Raw genomic sequence first — 16,873 nt, forward strand, 5'->3', positions numbered from 1 at the left:
CAATGAATCCCCCCTGTACAATGAATATATCCTAATAAAAATGAATGATAAATTTTGAAAAAAAAAGAAAAATATTACTTATCAACTGAACTAATTAGATTAACAATGGGTAGGGTGGGTTAGCAGGGAAGGGAAGAAAATTGGGGCTCAAAGGCTGATTCAGAGTTAGGTATCTACTTGTTATGGCTTTTTTGTTTTTGTTTTCCTTTTTTTTGTTTTGGAGATGGGGTGTCATTTTGTAACCTACTCTGGGTTTGAACTTGTGGTACTGGGGTTACAGCATGTACCATCACACTCAACTTGTTATAGCCTTTTGACTACAAAAAGCCTCTCAATGGCTTAATCCAGTAAAAGTTTATTTTCTTGTCTAACTTGAATTATCCAGTTTAGATGACTTCTCGGCTAGTTGTCTTCTCAGGGGTATCTCATTGATCCAGATTCTCCCTATTTTATAGCTCAGTCATCTCTTAGGGCCTCAGAGTTCTTTAAAACACTTTACTTTAAAGTAGAGAAAGGGGTTCAGAGTATAGTTCAGTGGTAGAGTGCTTGCCTAGCATGCACAAGGCTGTGGATTAGAAAAAAAAAAGCCAGGCCTGGAAGTTCAAGCCTGTAATGCTAGTTAATTGAGAGACAGAGATTGGGAGGATATAGGTTTGAGGCCAGCCAGGTCAAAAAGTTCAGGAGATCACATCTCAATGAATAGCTGAGCACAGTGGTGTGCGCCTGTCATCGTAGCTACCTAAGAAAGCACAGATAGAAGGATTGTGGTCCAAACTGGCCCAGGCATAAAGCAAGACCCTGTCTCAAAAATAGCCAATGCAAAAAGGGCTGGTGACTCAAGTGGTAGAGTGGCTGTTTAGCAAGCAGGAGGTCCAGACTTCAATGCTCAATAGCACCTAAAATAAAGTAACATAAAGTAGAGAATGCAAAAATAATTAATTAATGGGAGGATTTAATGGACATCATATTCAAATAGCCAGAACTTGGTCTGAACAAGGAAGGCTGGGAAATGTAGTTTAGCTATGTGTCCAGGAGCAAGAAGAAAAGTTTTCTGGAGCAAAGTAGCAAGGAACATTGAGCCCCTATGATGAACCAAGCTTGGGTTTAGGCATGGGGCATGGCTCAAACTGAACAGAAGACTCTGTTCTCATGGAGTTTCTACTTGGTAGGGAGCAACAGGTGTGAGTTCCTTTGGGGGTGGAACCCTTCTAGGCTATTGTGGCTGGAACAGACGGTTTGTTTTGTTGTTTTTTATGGTACTGAGGATGGAACTCAGGGCCTTGTGCATGCCAGGGAAGTGCTCTACCACTAAGCTACACCCAGCCCCTGGTAATAGTGACTTTGGATTTGATTGTATGAATGGCAAGACTCCATTAAAGGATGTTAACCAGGAAGCAACCATGACCCGTTTTAGGTTTTTAAATAAGCCTGGTCTCTGGAAACTGGATTGGCAGGACAGAAAGAATAGAAGCAGAGAGACTAGATATTGCAGATCGGCTAAAGATGAGGATGGCCTGGACTTGTTTGGAGTAGTAGCCCTGAAGACGGAGAAATAGATGGGAAAAATATTTGAGATGCAGACTAAAGGACATGGTGGCTGATTGGATGTGAGGGGTGATGGGCAGGTAAGAGAGGAGTCATTGAGTGGACCCTAAATGGTAACGACTGAGGCACGAGATACCAGCGGATACTCAGGCCCCCTGGCGCTCAACTCTCACTCCTGTGCAGGGGACCCATCAACGCCATCACACACTGGCCCCGCTCCGCCCCGCCCCGCGGGCCCGCCCTGTCAATGGCCTGTGTGCTAATAAAGTTCTTGAAATTGACGCCGGTTGCTAAGGAAGTAGGTCGCTGAGCCGGGTTGCTAAGGAAGTGAGCGGCCGCGGTCTCTCCCCATCCGGGGCAGCAGGGAATGGCTGAGCCTGGGGTTTGCCGCCGCCGCCCCCGCCCCCGCCGCCGCCGCCGCCGCCGCCGCCCGCTTTTGGCCCGGGCCGCAGGTGAGTCGGGAGGGGCCGGGTGCCCGCCGGGCGGGGCTGGTCCCAATGGCCGCCTGGCATCCTCCGCGGCCCGCGCCGCTGCCCGCCTCTGCTGCCCCGCAAACCCGAGCATCCTCTGCTTTACCTCCAGGCATCCTCCGGCCGTCCGGGCGGCCTCGCTCCTTCTACCGCCTCACGGCTGCAACCTGACCCCCCAGAACTTGCCTCCCAGGGTCGGAGTCCCCTGAGGGGGAACCTGGGGCGGTGGTCAGGGCACCAGCCCGGATGCAAGAGCCTCGGGTCCCAACCTCGGTGCTATCCCTGGTTCGCTGTGTGACCTTGGGCAAGCCCCTTCTCGTCTCTGGCCTCAGGTGACCTGTCTGTCCAGTGGGGCCCTAACACCTGCTGCGTGGTTAAGATGATAAGATACCCTAAATGGGAAGAGGGGGAATTGTTAGGGCACTCTCGCAAGGGGACCGGGAGTCCTGTTTGAAGTCTTCAGTGTCGGAGTTAGAGACTGCATCTCCACTTAGTAACTGTGTGGCCTTAGGCCATTTTGCACTGGGGGAAACTCTTTGAGCCTTATTTTCCTCACCTGTAAAATGGGATAGTGGATACTGTGGGGATCCAGTGAGACAGAGTATGTTAGGTAGCTTGGCACATGGCAAGTACTTAACAAGCTATTGTGAGGCATCTGGGGTGGGATGGGCAAGGCTTCCAGGAGGAGATGACTTTAGGACAAGTAGGATTTAAGTGTGTAGCTTGCTAGCTCACGTGGCTGTTTCTGTCCCCCACTGTTACTTCTCCATTCTGTTCAGATTAAGGGAGATAGTTGACTTCTGCCAGCAGCCCTGGTGGGAGAACCTTAGGTCAAGTCTGGGCTGGTGTTACTGACTTATTCTTCGCTGTGACTTGTTGGCAATTCCAGAAGAAGAAGAGTGACTGTGTCTTTAAGTATATGATTTAGAAGCACATTTCAGGTATATCCTCCTGTTGAATCTACATAGACTTTGTCAGGCAGTTGGTGATGTCACCCCCATCTTGCATATGAGGAAACCATGTTTGAGGAAAATGACTAGCCTCAGAATCTTAGGCCCATGATGTGATGGAGGGGGGCATATTTCCAGTGTATCCCACAGTGTATCCATCTTCCTGATGCCTCTGCTTTTCTCAACAGTAGCTGTTCCAAGACCACAAGGGTATTCTTTGGTTCCTTCTAACAGCTTTGGTTAGAGGCTTCTCTTCCAATGGTATGGAAACAAGATCTCACTCAAAGCTTCATTTAAATAGATCCCATCCAACGTGAGGTTCTTAGAAAAGAGCTGGAATGTTCAGAAGGGGTGATGGGCTCCTCTATTGTCCCTTGGTCCCCTCTTTAAAAATGAGGGATGTGGGCTAGATGTTACTGAAGGCCCTTTCTGTGCTGTTGTGCCGTCAGGAAGCTGGGTTAGAATCTTGGCCTGCCACTTCCAAGCTGTGCCCCTGAGTAGCGGACTTCCCCCTTGCAGCTGCAGTTTCCTCATCTGTAAAGCTGGGGTAATAACGGCTCATCACGTAGCCTTACCATTTTAAAGTGCCTGGCACATTTGGGAAACGTTAGCTGTCCTTTTTTGGGGTTAACGTGACACCTCTATTATAAATTCTATTTGTGGTTGGTGAATGAATCAATTAGAGTCTGTGATGATAATGCCACTGACAAGGTGGCTGCAAGCCTTATGTAAATGCTGGTGTTATAACAAGGTTGATCCAGGAACTGGCACTACCATGCCAGAATGGGCTTCGAAGGAAGGTGAAAGCTGATGGGAGGATGCTAGGTTTGGTGGCTTGACACCCAATTCAGTAAGTGTTTAGTAAAATCCCTCTATGGGATTTACAGGGAACATGTCCCATCTCCACATCCTTCAAGGAATCCAGAGCTTAATTGGAAAATTACTGACATTTGACATGATTTGACTTGACTTTTTAATTTGAGATGAGGCACTCTTGCTATGCAGCCAAGGCCGCCTTGGATTCCCAGGTTCAAGTGATCCTCCTCCCTTGCCTCTTGAATCGCTGGGTCTTCAAGTGCATGTCAACAGAACTGGCTATGATTTGAATTTTTTTTGTGGTACTGGGATTTGAACTCAGGACCTCACACTTACAAGGCAAGCGCTGTACCATTTGAGCCACTCTGCCAGCTCTATTTTTGTGATTTTTTTTTTTTCAATATAGAATCTCACGAACTATTCGCCTGGGCTGACTTCCAGCCGTGATCCTCCTGATCTCTGCTTCCTGAGTAGTTAAGATTAAGGGTGTGAGCCACTGGTGTCCAGCTAATAATTTTTGTTTAATTTTTGGTGGCACTAAGGTTTGAACTCAGTGCCTCACACTTGCTAGGCAGGTGCTTTACCACTTGAGCCACTCCACCAGCCCGCTGATTTGATTCTTTACATGATTTATTTTTTGTGTTTGTGCTGGCCACAATGTAAAGCCGATCTTTTTTTTTGTGTGTGGTACTGGGGTTTGAACTCAGGGCCTACACCTTGAGCCACTCCACCAGCCCTTTTTTGTGATGGGTTTTGTTCAAGATAGGGTTGTGTGAACTATTTGCCTGGGCTGGCCTCAAACCATGATCCTCTTGAGCTTTGTCTCCTGAGTAGCTAGGCTTACAGGTGTGAGCCCCCAGTGCAGGCTTTAATTTAAATCTCTTCTGTTGTGTCCTGAGACTTCTGTTAGGCCCCTGGGTAGGAAGCCTCAGGTTGCTCTCTACCCCTTGTCTTCTTTTTGAGAAAGGGTCTTGCTGTATAGCTCAGGCTAGCATGTGATTATTGGCATGTACCACAACACATGGCTCATGACTTTTTTTTTTTTTTTCTTTTTATGGTGGTACTGGAGTTTGAACTCAGGCAGGTAGTCAACTGTTTGAGCTATGCTTCCAGCCCTTTTTGCTCTGGTTATTTTGTCCATAGGGTCTTGATTTTTGACAACAGAGGCCTTCTTTAATTCTCCTCTATTTTACACTTTCCACTGTAGCTGTTAGTTGGGATGCCAGGCAGGCGCTATCATACCCAGCATTTCCCATTGAGATGGGCATTTCATGAAAGTTTTGATTGTTTATTTAATTTCCTTTCTTTCTTTCTTATTTATTTAATTTCATTAGTGAATTTATTTATTTGGCCTGGGCTCACCTGGAACTGTAACCCTGCCAGTTTCGGCCTCCTGCATAGCTTGGGATGACAGGTGGGAGCCACTGTGCCCAGCTTACATTTACTAATTTACAGGTCACTGGTAAAGCGCTTTCTCTTATGGTGCCTAATGTGTTAAAGAAAAAAGTGTTTAAATGTGCCTTTACATAGTCAGTCTTATCCAGAACTCTTTGAGGAAGGTAAGGTGCAGATTAAGATCTGTAGTACAGAAAAGGAAGCGAGGGAGAGAAACTGCACTGCTGGGAAGTGGCCCATGTCTTGTGTTTCTTGCCATTGTGCTCCCTCAACTTCATTGCCTGTGTGTGGTGCTCTCTTGCAGCCTAGGGCTGTGACGGTGGAAAGGTGCAACAACGAACAGCAAAATAAAGCAACAGATGATCAAGGTAATTTGGATGGGAATAAATGCTCTAAAAACAACACAACTGCGATGGCATAGTTGCTTCTCCAGGGCATTGGGTAGCCCAAGAAGGCTTCTCTACGGAGGTGACAGTTTTGCTGAGGTTTGCTCCCAGGAAGGAGCCAGCTGTTTAAAGATGTGCCAGGAGGAACAGCAAGGCTAAAGGCTCTGAGATCGGGCTGTGGGCGTGGCTTAAGTGGCAAGAGTGCTTGCCTACCAAGCTCGAGGCCCTGATTCAAACACCAGTACCACCAAAAAAAAAAAAAAACGCTGAGGTGGGAATGAGCTTGGTAAGTTCCAGGAACTACAAGAAGGCTCAGGTCGTTGGGACAGGGAAGTCATGGGGAGGATGGAGAGGTGGGTGGATATGTGGTTGGGGTGGAGGGTCTCAGTTCATATAGTGCCTTGTAGGCTGAAGTAAGATGTCGGAATCTTACTCTAAAAGCAGTGGGAACCACTGAAGCCTTTTTTTTTTTCTTGTTTGCTTATTTTGTTGGTACTGGGGTTTGAACTCAGGGCCTCACTTGTTAGGCAGGTGCTCTACCACTTGAGCCAATCTGTCAGCCCTTTTTTGAGTTGGGTATTTTCAAGACAGGGTCTCAAGAACTGTTTGTCCAGATTGACCTCAAAGGTGACCCTCCTGATCTTTGCTTCCTGAGTAGCTAGGATTATAAGTGTGAGCCACTGACACCTGGCTTAGTGAAGGCTTTTTAAGTAGGGTAGTGACAGGTCTGGTGGAGTGGCTGAAGTGGTAGAGTGCCTGGCCAGCACACATGAGGCCCTGAGTTCAAACCCCAGTACTGCCAAAAAACAAACAAAAAATTGCCTGGCACTGGTGGCTCACACCTGTAATCCTAGCTACTCAGGAGGCAAAAATCAGGAGGATCACAGTTCAAAGCCAGCCTTGGGCAAATAGTTTACAAGACCCTATCTCAAAAATACTCAACACAAAAAGGACTGACAGAGTGGTTCAAGTGGTAGAGTGCCTGTCTAGCAAGCATGAGGCCCAGAGTTCAAACCCGAATACTACCAAAAAAAAAAAAAAGGCAGTGACATGATTTAGATTACTTTGAAGCCCAGTACTGCCAAGAACAAAAGAATAAAATTATTCTCTTGTGGTACATGCCTGTAGTCTCAGCTATTCAGATTACTCTGGGGCCAGGTGCAGTGGCACATATCTATAATCACAGCTACATATCACAGCACATATCTGTAATCACAGGAGGCAAAAGTTGAAGGATCTCAGTTCAAGGCTGGCCTTAAGCAAAAACACTAGACCCCATCTGAAAAATAACTAAATCAAGAAGGGCTGAAGGCATGGCTCAAGTGGTAAAGCACTACCTGGCAGGTACAAGGCCTTAAGTTCAAACCCCAGTACTTCCAAAAAAAATTAATTAAAAACACAACTCTGAGGGCTGGGGGTGTAGCTCGGTGATAGAGCACTTGCCTATCATGCACAAGGGCACAGGGCTTTGGGTTCAGGCCTCAGTACCGAAGGAAAAAAAATCACTCCGGCCTTTATTTGGCCAGTGAATTTTAGAGGGCATTAGAGAAGCAGACAGAGACTAGTTAAGAGGTTAGGTGAGAGGAGATGGTGGCCTTCTAGGAGGGGGCAGTGGAGGTGGTAAGAGGCTGAGTTGGGCATGTTTTGAAGGTAGGACCAGCAGGATGGCAAGGGCAGTGCAATTAAGGATGTCTCCTGGGTTTTTGGCCTGAACAATCAGGTACGTTTTAGAGGTGCCATCTGCCTCTAAAATGACAAGGGGACTCTGGCAAAGTGCTGATGAGGAAGAATTAGCTGTGTCCACACTGCACTCCTCCGAGAGGCTCAGGTGTGCACATCATACCTTAGCATCTGGGGGGAGGAAATCCCACCTTCTGCTGAAGGAAGACAGCAGGTGGATCTGACCAAGCCCCCATCTTGGACATCCACAAGCCCTGCTTTTCTGCCAGGCTGGCTCTTGGCCAGCTTGGGGTACAACCTTGTAGGCTTTTTTGGGTCAGTGCCCATCTGTCTCATGCTTTTGGCATTGCTGCTCTGACTTGGGATCTTGGCGGATGGAGGCTGGAAGGAGGCTGGCCAGCTCTGGGAGAGAGTAGAATTGCTAGCAAAGTTCACTCCCAATGCCTCAGATGGCCTCACTGTCCCTGCCAAAGTGCTTCTTTCTGGCCACTGAATGACAGGACTAAAGTTTCCAAGCTTTTTGGACTTGGGAATCCCTTGAAATGCTGTGTGTTCTGCCAGAATTCCTAGAGGATCCTTGAATAGAGTATTTCTTGTGAGCAAGGGGATTCAGGCGTCATTTCATATACTCCAGTAATCACAATTGTAAATTTGGAATTACTGTGCTGTGCATTCAACATTGTGACCAGCACCACTTGTGCAGCTCTGTTTGCATTCTCACTGACTGATTTCCAGGCAGTTGAGAGCCTGTGGAGGCTACGTTATCTCCAGCGTACAGATGGGGACGAGGACATGAGAGAAGCCATAATCACCGCAGGGACTGGGCTCCTACAGCTCTTCTGTTCTTAGTGGGTCTTGCATGGTAGAGACACCCATGCCCCTGGGAGCTTGTTAGAAATGCAGAATCTGTTCCTGGATCTAAAGAACCAGGGTCTGTATTTTCCCGAGATTTCCAGGTGTTCTGCCCACCTTGCAGTTTGAGATACACTCAGGTAGGACTTGCCAATGATAATGTCAGTGAAAGTACTACTAGTAGCCAGCGTTTATTGAGTCAAGCACTGTCCTAAGCACTCTACACAAGTTTGTCTGTGTCCACAGCAGTTCTGAACATCAGTGCCACACTCTGTTGCAGAAGAAGGCAACCACATGGCTTGCCCACCTCTGGGGACGCTGGCTCCATTGCTCGCCCTTTCTTTTTTTCTGTGCTACTGGGGTCTGAACTCAAGGCCTTCACCTTGAGCTACTCCACCAGCCCTTTTTTTGTGGTGGGCTTTTTCAAGATAGGGGCTCAAGAATTACTTGCCTGGGCTTGGCTTCAAACCATAAATCTCCTGATCTCCTGATCTCTGCCTCCTAGTTAGGATTACAGGTGTGAGCCAGCGGCACCTGGCTCCATTGCTCTTTCTGCGCTCATTTGCTCACTAGTTTTATGTTTTTCTTCTCTCTTCTGTCTTTTGCCTGGGATCCAACTGAAGGCCTCTTGCATACTAAGTATGCTGTCTACTACTGAGCCCCACCCACAGCCACATCTGCTTTTTAGGTCCTCACTGACCGCATCTTTGAGATCTGTTCAAAAGCCTTTCTGTTCTGTACCTGGGTGACTAATTTGAAATGCTGATGACTTCAAGGAAGTGAAAAGTGACTTCAAGGAAGGTTTGAGGAAATCAAGGGGAAAACCCTCAAGTTATTTTGGTGGAAAGATGGGCGTCAATTACTCTACTTATGAAGCCACAGACATCCAACTCAGCAAGATAGGCTACCTCTCACACCTGGAGGTGGTCTCAGTCCAGGCTGAGGCAGGTAGGGACCCTGAGCTTTTTTCTCTCAGCTTTCCTGTCATTTAGCCCTAAAGTGTTTCTGAAGTCCGGTGATACATCTATACCGGGTGAGAAGAATGACTCAAGTCCTGAAACACCACTAACTGTAAAAGATTTCATCTGGGCCAGGCACTGGTGGCTCACACCTGCAATCCTAGCTACTCAGGAGGCAGTGATCAGGTTTGCGATTGGAAGCCAGCCCCGGGAAATAGTTCTCGAGACCCTATCTTGAAAATACCCATCATAAAAAAGGGCTGGCAGAGTGGCTCAAGCTGAAGGCCCTGAGTTCAAGTCCCAGTACTGGAAAAAAAAAAGATTTCATCTGGTATCCGATGATACCAACTAGTAGCCTCAGTTTCCCTCTTTGTCCTATGGGCTCATTTATTTTCCTTTCAGCATCTCCTGTCTCCTCAGGAACTCTTAGAAAGAGTTCATGGTCAAAGCCTGTGCCATCAAGAGACTCGGACTTGAAAGGCAGCAGGACCAGGTGGAAGTAGAGTAGAGTAGCAATTCTGCCACTCTCTTTGTGGCCTGGGGCAAGTTACTCAACCTCTCTGACACTGAGACAGACCTCAGTGTCTGTCTCTATCTCTGTGTGTAAATGTATTTGTACACATATACGTATGCATACACAAGATAAAGACACAGGTAGTCCTTTCCAAGACCCTTCCAGCCCCACCCCAAAGACCCAACCTTGAATTAGGTGATTTTTTTGTTTGTTTGTTTGTTTCCTGTGGTGACTTCATGCTAGGCTCTTAGAGAGTGGGGGCTCTTAGGGCCTATTTCTTGGCAGGGGACAGCTTCACAATCAGCTCATCTTGTCAGCACCCCATCTGCACTTTGGATGTTTCTGTCTAAGGCTCAGTTAATCACGGTGACACATTGTGTCTTCTCACTTTGTCACTCTGATTGTAGACATTGAGCTCCTCACTACAGGCGGATCTATCTTTAGTATGCTGATTTATTTAAATTATAATTTGCATCAGAGCATGAACCAGTGATGTGGTGGTGTGGTTTTATTTTTAAAGTTTTGGCAAGATATTTGCAGCTCTTGCATTTTCTTACCCTTGACCATAGTGTATAGATTGAAGTGGGTCCAAGTGGAGTAGATTATTGGGATTTTGCCCTTGAACACACTGTTACCCATGCTGGGTCCTTCATATCACCTTCAGCAGTGGCTTCAGAAAGGGCTTGCTTGGCCTTTTATGTGTGACATAAATTAAACAGAAACCAAAAGCTCATAGCCTGGTCTCCAGCAGCACAGTAGATTGCAGTAGTCATTACTTTATAACCCATTTCAAAATCTAGCTGGTAAATCAGTAAGATTGAATGTCAGCTCATGTTACTTAAGATAGCCACAGGAAGATAGGCCTTGGTGGAAATGGGTACTGGTTTTGCAAGATCTGCAGTAAGATTCAGTTAGATTCTAGCCTATGAAATAGTGTTTTCCCTTCTGTAGTTCTTTAGTCATCAGCCTTTATAAAAATAGAATTTCCCTCCTGATTATAAAAATAATAACTATTTCCATTAAGGAAAAACAAAAGTCCTGAAAAGGTTAAAGTTATAGTAAGATTCACCTTAGGCTGGGTGCTGATGGTTCATGCCTATAATCCTAGCTACTCAGGAGGCAGAGGTCAGGAGGATTGCTGTTTGAAATAGTTAATGAGACTCTGTCTCGAAAATATCCAACACAAAAATGGGCTGGTGGAGTGGCACAAGTGGTAAGAGTACCTGCCTAGTAAGTGTGAGGCCCTGAGTTCAAACCCCAGTGCCAAAAAAAAAGGTAAGGTTTATCTTAAGTCTCACCACACAGAAATAACCACTGCTAGCATTTTACTTCCCATATGCAAATGCATTCCTGAATACATTTTGTCTTCTAGATGTGCCATTCTTACCTGCTTCTCCCATTGTCATCAGTTAGGCCCTTTCCTATTTTACATCCTATAAATAATGCTACAGAGAACGTCTTAATGGTGGTTATCTCTGTGTAATTATGAAGGTTCATGTAAATCTTGTCTACATTTCTGATAATTTATTTAAATTAGTTCATTTAATCATTAAATTCTTTTTTGCGGTGGTGAGGATTGAACCCAGGTGCTCAAGCAGGCGAGGCCACCACTCTACCTCTGAGCTCATCCCCAGCCCTGTCACCTTGTTTCCTAACACTTGCTGGGCTCCCTTTCCAACCAAGAGAAATCAAGCCCCAGGCTGTAGGCTGTAGTTAAGCTACAGTATTTAGCCAGAATTTAGTAATGCTGCCTGTGCTTTGGATTACTGTCACCGTTACCTTCTATTTACAAGTGATGTTGGTTTTCTTATTCATGGTAGTGATAGACTGTCTTTAAAATAATTTGTTAAAACCCCTGAAGACTAGTACAGGGAGCGCCTGGACATGGCACAGTTGTGAAGAGACACAGACGATTGACATTTAGGATGTGCCAGCATGGGAAACCCATGGCTTTGGGCCCAGGTAGATCTGGTTTCAGCTGGCTTTTCAACATAATGTTTTTTTATTTTTGGTTTGGTTTTTGAGACAGGTGACTGGGTTGCCCAGGCAGCCTTGAACTGGGTTCAAGCAATCCTCCTGTCTCAGCTTTTTTTTTTTTTTTGGTGGTACTGGGCTTTGCACTCAGGCCTACACCTTGAGCCATTCCACCAGCTTTTTTGATGGTGGTGGTGGTGGTTTTTTTTTTTTTTTCTTTGAGTTAGGGTCTCAAAAACTATTTGCCCAGGTGGCTTTCAACCATGATCCTCTTGATCTCTGCCTCCTGAGTAGCTAGGATTACAGGTGTGAGCCACCGGTACCTGGCTGGGTGCTAGCTGTTGAAGGGAAGAAGAAACTTGCATGGAATCCTACAGCTAGAAATACTGGAGCTAGTTTTCAGTTGCAGGTGTATCTGAATCTCTCTTTTGCTAGTTGGCCACCTCCCCTGGGCCCCCTCCCCCTCTTTTTTGTTTGTTTGTTTGAGACATTCTCACTGGGTAGCCCAGGATGGCTTTGAACTCCAGATCTTCTTGCCTCTGCCTTCTGAGTGCTGAGATTATAAGTGTGAACCACCTCAGTTGGCTACAGATTTTGCTTTAGCTCTCTACCCAGTGAATGGCAATCTGATTAAAATGACACGTCACCGAGCACACTTATTTTCACTGATCATTATTCACAGTGGCAAAGAGGGGAAGAAACAGATGTCCGTTGACACAGCCTGGTGGAATAAAGAAAATATGTATACAGCACAATAGAATATTATCCAGCCTTGAAGGAAATCCTGTCACATATTATAACGTATTAACCTTGAGAACATCATTCTGAGTGAAGTAAGACAGTCATAAAAGACAAGTCCTGTGTCAATTCCACCTTTATAAGGTATCCAGAGTAGTCAAAATCATGGGAACTGGGTTACCAGAGGCTGGGGAGGAGGGAGAAATGGAGAGTTGTTTGATAGGTGTAAAGTTTCAGTTTTACAAGATGAAAAAGTTCTAGAAATCTGTTATACAACAATGTGGAAAAAATATATATCTATTTAATTTTTTTAAAGGTGAGGTCTCATTCTTACTCAAGCTGGTCTTGGACAGGTGGGATTAAATGATCCTCCTACCTCAGCCTCCTGACTAGCTGGGACTATAGGAGTATATCACCATACCCAGTCTCAACGTGAATATAGTTAACACTACTTAACTGTATACTTAAAAATGATTAAAAGGACAGCTGAGCATGGTGTTACACATGTGTAAGTCCAGCTACTGGGGAGACTGAGGCCAGGAGTTTAAGACCAGCCTGGGTAACATAGTCAGACCCTATCATTAAAAAAAAAAAAAAAAAGATAAATACAGTTAATTTTACTTTGTGTGTATTTTTATTGTTTTGTTTTTTTGAGACAGTCTATGTAACCTAGGCTGACCTTGAGTTTACAGATCTCCTGCCTCAGCCTGCCTGGTGCTGGGCTTAAACATATGTACTACCATACCTGGCTTATGTGGGTTTTTTATTTTATCATAATTTAAAAAATTTAATGAGAAGCCATTGGCCAGAGGGTGATTTCTCCCTCCACTTTCGAAGATCTTCAGCATAAAAGTAGAGTGAACCATGAACCCATTACCCTACTACAGCACCCATCAGCACATCAAAGTCCTCTTTTACCTATAACTCTCGTCCACCCCACCCCTGGTTATTTTGAAGCAGATCCCAGATAGCATATAACTAATCTGAAAATGCTTATTTATCTCTAAAAGATAAGAGCAATCTTTACTCCTGTAATCCCAGCTACTCAGGAGGCAGAGATAAGGAGGATGAAGGTTTGAAGCCAGCCCAGGCAAATCGTTCTTGAGACCGTATCTCAAAAATACCCAACACAAAACAGAGCTGGTGGAGTGGCTCAACGATCATTTTATTTTTAAGGTGGAACTGGGATTAGAATTCAGGGCTTCTCACTTGCAAAGCAGGTGCTCTACTGCTTGAGCCACACCTCCAGTCTGTTTGCTCTGGTTATTTTGGAGATGGGGTCTTAAAACTATTTGCCTGGGTTGACCTCAAACCTCTATCCTCCTGATCTAGCCTCCCAAGTAGCTAGGATTACAGGAGTGAGCCTCTAGTTCTTGTCTAAGAGCAGTCTTTTAAAAATAAGACTAAAAAATAACAGTAATTCCTGAGCATCATCTAATATCCAGTGTTCACTTATCCTTGGTTGTCATGCATTTTTTGATTGTTGGTTTATTTGACTCATGACCCCAAAAATGGGGTTGCATTTGATTTAAGTAAGGGCATAACTTTTTAGCAGAGAATCCGCTTCATTTCTTTCCTGGATTAATGCATGGACTGAGCAGTTCCCGGCAGGAAGGTTCTTCCAGGTTCGTAGCTTATTGGGGTTCAGAGCAGGGCTCTGTATATCCGTGTCATGCAGGTAACAGGTGCACTGTGGTGGAAGGACAGATGGTGTAGCCTGGCAAAGGGCAGGATGGTAGCTTCTGTCACAAAGGAATTCAGTGGAGCCTGCCAGTTACTCCCACCTGTCCTAAAGGTGGCTGTCCAGGATAGTCACTGTGGCACTGTTTGCAATAGCAAAAGATCAGAAGCTATCAGAAGGTCACCACTCAGCAGGGGATAGAGCAAATATAATTAATCAAACCATGTCATTTTGCCAACTATTTTAAAACGGGGAGGTGTTTCTCTAAGATCTGTATAGTAAGAAGTTGAATGGTGTATAGTATACTTCCACCTGAGTCATTATATATATGTTTTTATATAAAGAAGTAGGGGAATGCCAGGCACCTGTGGCTTATGCCTGTAATCCTAGCTGATCAGGAGGATTGAGGTTCAAGGCAAGCCTGAGCAAATAGCGAGACCCTATATCAAAAATACTCAGCATACAAAAAAAAGGCAAAATGGCTTCAATAGATCACCTGCCTAGCAAGGGTGAGACCCTGAATTCAAATGCCAGTTCCACAAAAAAAAAAAAAAAAAAAAAAGTAGGGGAGCAATGCAGATACATTCATGCTTGTATATGTCATTTAGCTTCCCTAAGGGTAGAAGGGAACATAGGCTGGTTTACCATGTACTCCTCTGCATAGCTCAGATTGCTTTATTTATGTATTGGCAGTACTAAGGTTTGAACTCAGGGCCTTGTGCTTGCTGGGCAGGTGCCCTACCACTTGAGCCAAATCCCCAGCCCTTTTTTGCTTTAGTTTATTTTAAAATAGGGTCTTGTGCTTTTGCTTGAGGCTGGCTTCCAACCTTGATCCTTCTGATCACCTCCATAGGCCTGGGATTATGGGTGTGAGGTACCTTAGTCAGCTTTTTTTTTTTTTTTAAGGTTTTTGTAGTACTGGGGATTGAACTCAGTGCTTTGAGCTTGCTAGATAACTCGAATTATTTTAATCTACACATGAATATATGGGTTGTATGTGTCTTTTTTTTTTTTAATGTGGGTTTATGTATGGGTTTTGTTTTTCTTTTGTTTTTTTGAGACAGGATCCTGCTATGAGCCTAGCCTGGCTTCCAGCCTGAGATCTTCTTGCCTCAGCCCTCTCATGTGCTGGGATTACAGGTATACATCATCATACTCTACTAAATGTGGGTTTTTAAATAAGACAAGCCTGGTTTTGAATCTTGAATCTTCTGCTTAAATTGCTGTGTGACCTGGACAGAATAATTTCTCTGAGGGTTTGATCCTTATTTTTAAAATGAGGCTAATGCTTGGGTTCATCATAAAGTGAGGATTTTGAGGATTAAAAGTGGAAAACACATTAAGCTCTCGATAACACTGTGAGTAGGAACTTTTTTTTTTTTTTTTTTTTTGAGGTACTGGTGTTTGAACTCAGGGCTTCAAACTTGCAAAGCAGGTGTTCTGCTGCTTGAGCCACACCTCCAGCAGCCCATTTTGTTCTTTTGCTCTGGTTATTTTTGAAGATGGAGTCTCATGAACTATTTGCCTGAGCTGGCCTCCTGATCTCCGCCTCCCAAATAGCTAGGGCATGAGCCACCAGCACCCCCTCCCCCAACAAAACAAAACAAAAGAAAACAAAAAACCCAGACTCTCATTGATTCTGAATGGGAGGCATCCTGTAGACTTGAATATATTTTCATGGAATTTATGAACATTTCACAATTGAATTTAAAAAGGGCTTTCTCCCTGTTTTTCCTAGATAGATGCTTTCTTTCTTTGCCTGTTTGTGTTATGAAAGGACAGAGTGTATGGTGCCTTTGAATTCAGAGCAGGCATTTATTGTTCATCCTCTTTGTCTGACCTTTTAGGTTTCTTTCTGAGATCTAGCCTGGCTGATTAAAACACTTAAGCTGAGGTGGCATGCATGCCTGTAATCCTAGCTATGTAGGAGGCATAGGTAGGAGAACACTCTCTGAGGTCAGCCTTGGGCAAAACATGAGCCCTTATCTGAAAAATAACTAAAGAAACAACCAACAGAGTTTGGGGTGTGGCTCTAGTTGTACAGTGGCTGCCTAGTGAACTTGAGCCCCTTAGTTCAAACCTCAGGACTACAAAAACAACAAAAAGCCGTGACCCCATGGCTCCCTACAGTGACTTTATTTTTATTATTTATTTATTATTTATTTTGTGCTGCTGGAGCTTGAACTCAGGCCCTTCACCTTGAGCCACTCCACCAGCCCTATTTTTGTTTGGGTTTTTTCGAGATGGGATCTTGAGATCTATTTGCCCAGGCTGGCTTTGAACCACAATCCTCCTGATTGATGCCTCCTGAGTAGCTAGGATTGCAGGTGTGAGCCACCAGTGCCTGGTGCTACACTGACTTTAAAAAGATTAAAGTTACCTTGCAGAAGTTCGCCTATGAAGCATCTCTGTAAAGTTGGGAGTACTAAGTTTACTCCTAGGGCCTCTTGTTCATCAATTAAGCATTTTATTACATTTTATTACTTGTATTCATGGTGTCAGTAAATTGGATAGATGATTTAGGAAAAATAAATTTTAGTGCATAGATGTTCATTTATTTAATTTCAGAAAACTTTTTTGTGTCTTTTTTACCTTAATTTTTCTTGACTAGGCTGATATTTTTTGAATACTTACATGATTCAGAAATTTAAAAGGTATAAAAGGATATACAATGAATTCTTTCTCCTACCCTTGACCATCAGACACCAGCCCTTTTAGGGAGAACCAGTTTACCAGTTTCATCTGACAACCTTTGTTGTTACCCTACTCTAGCCTATCCCTCTAGATATGTGTTGTGTGTTTTTGTTTTGTCTTTTGGTGGGATTGGGGTACTGGGGTTTGAACTCAAGGCTTCACAGTTGCAAAGCAGGCACTCTACTATGTCCAGTCCATTTTGCTCTGGTTATTTTGAAG

At 44.6% G+C, this 16,873-nt stretch overlaps 1 protein-coding gene across 7 annotated transcripts in view; it reads left to right on the forward strand.

Moving 5' to 3' along the window:
* The first annotated feature begins 1,886 nt into the window (after nucleotides 1-1,886).
* The window catches only part of Kif3b (kinesin family member 3B), a 38,995-nt gene continuing 24,008 nt past the window's right edge, over nucleotides 1,887-16,873 (forward strand). The window contains exons 1-3 of one of the 7 annotated variants that reach the window (XM_074074541.1): nucleotides 2,050-2,347; nucleotides 5,481-5,544; nucleotides 15,025-15,100. Coding sequence is in view for 3 of the 7 variants with exons in the window: in XM_074074540.1 (XP_073930641.1) it covers nucleotides 5,536-5,544 (9 nt within the window). In the remaining 4 variants the exon portion in view is untranslated. Of the gene's footprint in view, nucleotides 1,998-2,049; nucleotides 2,348-5,084; nucleotides 5,545-15,024; nucleotides 15,101-16,873 lie in introns of those variants that run through there. The other 6 variants (XM_074074540.1, XM_020171938.2, XM_020171942.2 and 3 more) reach the window with 6 other exon arrangements.

The sequence above is a fragment of the Castor canadensis genome, chromosome 5 (assembly GCF_047511655.1).
Source record: "Castor canadensis chromosome 5, mCasCan1.hap1v2, whole genome shotgun sequence".
In the NCBI taxonomy this organism is placed as follows: domain Eukaryota; kingdom Metazoa; phylum Chordata; class Mammalia; order Rodentia; family Castoridae; genus Castor; species Castor canadensis.